This window comes from Rattus norvegicus, chromosome 19 (assembly GCF_021556685.1).
Source record: "Rattus norvegicus strain SHRSP/BbbUtx chromosome 19, alternate assembly SHRSP_T2T, whole genome shotgun sequence".
NCBI classification, from domain to species: Eukaryota; Metazoa; Chordata; class Mammalia; order Rodentia; family Muridae; genus Rattus; species Rattus norvegicus.
Window position 1 is genome coordinate 28283598 of NC_141552.1, and position 6759 is coordinate 28290356.

At 43.3% G+C, this 6759-nt stretch overlaps 1 protein-coding gene across 1 annotated transcript; it reads right to left on the reverse strand.

Annotated features, from left to right (window-relative positions):
* Positions 1 to 221: 221 nt before the first annotated feature.
* On the reverse strand, positions 222 to 4570 carry LOC134483502 (disks large homolog 5-like). Its single transcript, XM_087596596.1, has 5 exons — positions 4425 to 4570; positions 3197 to 3356; positions 1856 to 1999; positions 1062 to 1224; positions 222 to 717 (listed from the first exon to the last, which is right to left on the reverse strand). The coding sequence occupies exons 1-5, from the start codon at positions 4504 to 4506 to the stop codon at positions 688 to 690; spliced, it is 579 nt and encodes a 192-aa protein (XP_087452722.1). The 5' UTR covers positions 4507 to 4570; the 3' UTR covers positions 222 to 687.
* Between the last annotated feature and the right edge of the window lie 2189 nt (positions 4571 to 6759).

The window sequence follows — 6759 nt, forward strand, 5'->3', positions numbered from 1 at the left end:
GATACAGTATGTCAGTGATTACATCATAAAGTGTGTGTTCATAAAAAAAGTCACATTATCCACACAAAAGACACTATCACCCTGTGTACCCCTTTGTGGCTTTGAATTCCCTATTTACCCATGCTGCCTGGACCATGCAAAGATCCATATCCAGCTGTCAGTTCTAAGTCTACAGGAGTGGAAAGGACCCTTGAATAAGATGGTCTTAAGAGTCAAGAGCTACAAATCAATTTTTATTCATAAGGAATACAATTTACAAAAAACAGGCATAAAATGAACAACTAAAATGGTATAAAAAATGAAAAACAGTAACAAGAATATATAACTATGAAATAACAAAAAGAAAACTTCAATGAAAATCATAACCAAAAATATTTCTTAACAGCATTTTCTTAATGAACATTTAGAAACACAGTTGTAGTGCTGTTTCTCCTCTAGGACAAGACGTCAAGGCAGTCCCCTCAGATGTCTCTCAAATGGTGTTGTCGGTATGAGAAAGGAGAAAGACCTCAACCAGACAGGCTGGCATACGGATACATAAATGTAGGGTCTCTAAACATTGAGGAAATTATCTGAGAAGAAGAATATTCACCCACAAAAAGTCTTTGAATGTTGAGGATTGTCATCAGCAGGGATCTCCTGAGAAAGAAACTCACTCTTCAGGGGGCTGTCTTCCTGGGATCCGTCCTATTCCATGTCTCCTGCAGTTTCTGAGGCCTGGGAGGAGAAGGCAGCTATTAAGACACGGATTTGGTGGGGACTCGCATACCAGCTGTCAAGTTGCTGCCTTCAATCATGTGATATGTTATTCCTCTGTCACCATTTCTGGACTGCAGTTTCAAAAAGGGCAGAGAAGTATAATTGCCCATAATTCAGTTTCTGAAGAGTGGTTAACATCCCAGCATACTTGTGCATACACAGAGCAATGAATAACTCTATCACATGAGGTGGGTGACTGACTGGGTGTGGGGAGATTAGAAAGGTGATAGGGGAAGCAAAGATGTATCCAATAGGCAAATGGTATCAGACATTGTTAATCTGACTCAGCTGCTTGTTCCTACCACATTTTGCTGGGTCTGGAGGTTGCTGGTCTTCTCCTGTTCGTCTTCAGCATTCGGGTTCAACTCAAACAAATATCGCTGTACCTCCTTGCTCTCCTGCTTCAATGTGACCAACTTCTTCTTCATACATGCCTGGTCCATCAGGAGCCGGCTGTGCAGGTTGCTGGAAACACACTCTGCATAGTAAGATCCTGAAGCCTCTTCCTCCCATTCCAACTGCCAAATCCCACAAACTCCACCAGGACCCAGATACCCATAAAGACTTCATAGAATACATCTCCATACATGTAAGGCTGCTGCACAAACAGCAAACGGCCAATCCAGGGAAGAATAAATTGTTTCTGTGACCCAAGCACCAATAAGAGTCCATGTCTCTCCAAAAGAACAAGGGATCTACAACTACCCATGAGAGCCCAATGCATCGGGCATCATCAATTAGTAGGCAGTAAACAACCACAAGAGGACAGTAGAACAAAGGGAGGTCATGCAAACCATGTGGTCCACACATTGAGCTTTGTTAAACCTGGTATGACCCCAGAGCCGCAGGTTGGCCTAATAACACTCTGATGCCTGAATCAGTGTAGTTCTATCCAGAGCCTTCTAAAGATGCATAGACACTGTGGTGATGAGTAACAGTCTCTTATGGAACTGAAACTGAGTCCAAAAGACCCACGGCACAGTGATATTTAAACAGCAGAAGACATGGACCCAGAGCTGCAGACCCTCCAGTCCAGAACAAAGAGAGGCAGACATGGCCATTCCACAAGTGATGGGCCCTTCTGACCAGTACTTACCGATAGAAGTTAATCTCCTTCTTGAGCTCCTGAAATTTCTCACGATGTTCAATGTTCTTTGTGTCTAAGTTGTGCAGTAATGACATGACCTCTTTCTCCTTTTTCTTCAAGTTTTCATAAAATGGATTTGGCCTGAAGTAGGGGCTGGCCCCAGGAAGATAGAACCCAATGAACATCGAGGTTTAGGATTATATGAACTCAGGCTGTGTCCTGTACTACCCCAGCCCTGGAAGGACACTTTCTGAATTCTACATATTTGGATCTTCTTCAGCTTCAGAAACTTGGAATTGTGTGCCCAGGACAACAGAAGCTAAGCACCCAGATAAAGGGTTCCCTGGCTCACTTTTTTCAATCAGGAGGGCTGGATCTGCATTTAAACCTGTTAATGCTGTCAAGAGCCTAGGCCACAGAGCTTACCCAAACACACACACACACACACACACACACACACACACACACACACACACACATATCCAGAAACCTCTGATTTCATTTTTCCTGTTTTGACAAGTGGAATGCTACAAGCCGAATAACTAATATTCTAGAGGCAGACAGTACACATAATTCTGGAGATGAGACCAGATATTGCCACAAACTTATAATCTGCCCAAGGCATACAAATGTATAGACAAATGTGACCACACAGGCAAAGAACTGTGCTGTTGAAAGTGGGGCTTCCAAAATAAAGCACTTACACCTCCATGAAACTATTACACAGGTAAATCCTGAGGTCAAAAACAGACCCCTAAATTCCAAGGGTGGAGGGACACAGAAACATATAAAAGTTGTGCATATGCATGCAGACCTGTGCACACACAGACACACAAACGGGACACACCCACAAGAAAAGAAAAGTAAACCGACTCAGAGCATGAGAAAGAGAGACAAATATGGAAAGAGCACAGAGAATCAGTAGAAATGTATGCACCATTACTGTCTCAGAGTGTAGGGTACACAGACAAGAAGGAACAGGCCTGAGCCTCAGCCCATCTAGTTAAGCATTGATATGAACAATGTGGGACCTGTCACCTAAGGGTGCTGCCAGGAGATGATAGCGTTCAGTCACCTTCCTAGCAAGTACAAACACTCTCCACAAACTCACAGCACCTAGAACCTTGCAAAGCTACCACCTGTCAAGGGCTTTCCAATTGTACACTGGGAACTCATGCTCCAGTGACTTTATCCCTGAATTCTTCACTCAGATCACAAGTTCAGATTTTCAACAGGCTGAATCAGAGAGTCCATTTCCAAACTCACTCCTCAGTAAGGGTCAGGTTCTGAATCTCCTCTCTATGGGAGATGAGGTTTAGAACAAGGTCGTTTGTTTGGAGCAATGCATACCTCTTGTTCATGGATCCACCTGTCACATAAAGGAGGCGATCTGTCAGCTCATTTCTCTCCTTGGTAGTTAGCTCCAGTTCTCTATTCAGTCTCTCCTCTTCCTCGTTGGCCTGCACCTTGTTTAGAACATTTTCAGGGGATGACGTCTGTCTGCAGGCCTCTGTAGGTAGAAGAACACAAGTGAACCCTCATGGGGCGAATGCATAGAGCATACACAGACCACAGTGAGGTCCAAACAATAGAACATGCTTGGAAGACAGTGTCACTGCAAGGAGTTTGGTCTATGTGTAAGAGGCATCCTAAGTGGATCACAGTTCCCCCACTACTATATAGAGACCAAGAGATGTAAGCAGCCAGGTGTTCCCTATGCCTGCCCACACAGGCTTACAAGTACCAGAGAGATGCCTTGTCCAGGATTATTATCAGGTACGCAGGCTACAACCTGGTTTCAGGACCCTCACCCCTCTGGTTTCAGAAGTCAGATCATCAATTCAGCATCCACAATGACTTGATTGATCAGGGATACTCAGATATCCTACACTGTTACTCTAGTCCAATAACTTTGCATTAAAATGTCATGTAGGGGGAGGACATGGTCAACAGACTTATTAATTACCCCTACTGAAATGACAAATGCCCCAGAAGTGTCAGTAGGTTACAGGCTCTTTCTCTACCTGCCCCATATAGTTTGGCTACTGTAGAAAAATATCTTCCACACAGAACCTCTAATATATGAAGGTAAGATTGGCCCCGTCAGCCAGAGGTAGTCAGAGGAGTTCTAAGAATATAAGGTCATGGCCAGGAGCACAGTTCTCTCCCTCTTACTACTGTCAGATAGTCACTGAATTTAAAGAAGCAATGAAAGTGAAGTACATTGATGCCATGTTTAATTCAGAAAAGTTATACCCTCCATGACTCCTGATGGTGTTATTATATCAATTTAACATACCGAATGCACTGTAAAAGTAAAGACTAGAAGTTCACCCAATAATAGCATAGGCATTGCCATATCCTCCATGTGGTTATGGAGAAACTAATGATGTGAAAACCTTGACTTTCAGGAATTGTGATAATCATGGAATTCAATATCTGTGGAGATGTTCCAGTGGTTGTGGCCCATTACTAAAAAGGCCAGCGGAAGACCCCCCACACACACCCCTGACAGGAAGCTCAACATACACTGCCCAGAACTTACTCCACATTCCCCATGTCCTGTGTCCATCATTACCTTTAGGTTTCGTTTGCGTCACTCTAGACTCTTCTCTATCAACATCAACTCTCCCAAAGCACCTACAAAGACGGGCAAACATGTCTGTGGATATATCCTTTGGACACTAAGAGAAAAAGTAGGGAATTGGTTGTCACAACGATACTGGTGACATCACAGGGATTCCAAGAAGTCTCTAGGAGACAATAGAATGTCCACGAAGGGTCAGCTGATGTCACGGAGAACAGACTTTGCCTCCCTGCTAATGTTCTCCCTGTACTGAGCAAAAGCTGATGGACCTTTTTCAGGGGACTTCCCTGTGGCATAGCCACTGAGCACCACATGCTTCCAAAGCCAAATTTGGCTCTAGGCTTGATTGGAAAAACCTAAGTCATTGCTATGTATCTAAATGAGTGCTTCCTCCCCAATCCCTGCACAGAAATGTTTCATCCTACCTCAAATTCTCCTCAGTCAGCAATATTACCCATTAAAGATTACTGAGAAATCACACCAGTTCCTATAAGTAGCCAAAGAGGTCTCCTGTCTCATTATGTGCAGGTGCATGAAATCACACCCAGAAATAGCCTGTAGGGTAGGTTGCAATGTGGGTGTGTGTTATAGGTACAACCTGAAGCTTTGTGCTTAACATTTGACAGTTGCCACTGGATTCCTTAGGAGAAAGAATTGCATTCATTATGGTCCTGGCAACAATGTGGTGATCTGTTAGGAGAGGAAACTGAAATATTGGATCCACCAGTGAATACACCCTCAGGCTGAGTGTGGGGCTCTCCTCTTTGCACTTAAGTTACCAAAGTAGGATTGCTTACAGGCCTGTCTAAGCTATAACGTGTGATTTCATCTGAAAAATAAAATAGTCAGCAGATGTGTGTGTGTGTGTGGGGGGGTGCAGCCAAAGGAGTAGGACAAGCCTAGAGACATAACTCAGTGGACAGAGTAAGAAACAAGCATCTTCACTCCTGTTTCATGGATCACCCCACAAAACACAAAAGCATCTATCCTACATAAAAAAAAAAAAAACAAGTTATTTTATTGAATGCATACACTAATACTGTTTATAGTATTAGTGGCAAAGCTCAGATTTTGGGGGCAGATCCATGACTTGAACTATCTTCCTGACAACATATAAAGCAATGAATAAATAAATAAATAAATAAATAAGAAAAAAACACAAAAATAAAAAACACAAAAAGCACAAGCCTCTCATGTGAAGTTACAGAAGAGTGATCCAGTGGTCACTTCTGACCAGGCCATTTTAGCTATGACAGTGCATAGTGACCCTTAATTTGATGGGTCCTATATAAAGCTTTGTGCAATATTGTCATTTTAACAAACCTCATCCAGAACATACATAACGACAAAGGATATGATTGCCATGTCCTTGCTGTGTATCAAGTTATTTTTCTGTGTCCTTGATTGTCAGGCATATTACACCAACAATCTGAGATGGCTGGTAGACTTGGAAGAAAGTGGATATGAAAGATCCCTGTTTGATATCAGTACAGCCATTTCTTAAGCATGAGAATCTTTTAAGCTGGCCCTCGCTTAGCCCCTAGACGTTAGACAATAGACCAGAAAGTACAGAAAGCACATTCCCACCCACTCTTTAGGAAGCTGCCCGACCATAAGAACAGAGGGTATAGAACATATTTACTGCAGGGCACTTACAAGACAGGAAACATCTCTGGGAAGCTCTCTGACCACTATAGAAGTGAGATGTCCTTGGTACTGAATGCAGCTGTGCTATAGGCTGACATCGCTATAGCCTTGTCCTGGGAACTCCAGAACAGAAACACCTGCCAAGACAGATATCCTTGGTCCTTGTCCTGGGAACCCCAGGATAAGAAAACATATATCAAGTCAGACGTCCTTGGTACTGAAATAGCTGCATTGATGTGGTTACGGCCTTATCCCAGGAATTCCAGGACGAGAAACATCTACCTAGTTATCCTTTGCACCGAAATAGCTGAGCTAATGAAACTGTGTGATCATAAATGACTGTTTAAGCTGTACATTTCTGTTGTTTGAGGCTCCTCACATCCCTCCTGCGTGAGGACCGTGTCGAGCCCCAGTGCATTGGTATCCCAAAGTAAACCTCTTGTTTTTACATCAAGACTGAGTCCTCTGTGTTCATGGGGTGGTGATTGTCCTCAGGACTGGAGCGAGTCTCCTCTGTCTGAAGGTCTTTCAGATAAAGCTATAGTTGTGGGTTACACACCTCAATTCTCATTGGCTAATGCTGTCCTCACAGTCCTTGGAGGCTCCTTTGTAAGACTACCTGTTGGAAAGTAGAAGCAGCTTTATTTGAGCTCAAAGTGAACCTGACGAGCAACGTAGA

What these genes read in the sequence shown, in the direction of transcription:
- LOC134483502 (XM_087596596.1), bottom strand. Translation starts at nt 4,506, where the DNA reads ATGTTTGCCCGTCTTTGTAGGTGCTTTGGGAGAGTTGATGTTGATAGA. An exon ending in GGTGGATCCATGAACAAGAG is followed by an intron (nt 2,000 to 3,196) that starts GTATGCATTGCT and finishes TCCTGGGGCCAG; the next exon opens with CCCCTACTTCAGGCCAAATC. An exon ending in TCCAGACCCAGCAAAATGTG is followed by an intron (nt 718 to 1,061) that starts GTAGGAACAAGC and finishes TTCTCCTCCCAG; the next exon opens with GCCTCAGAAACTGCAGGAGA.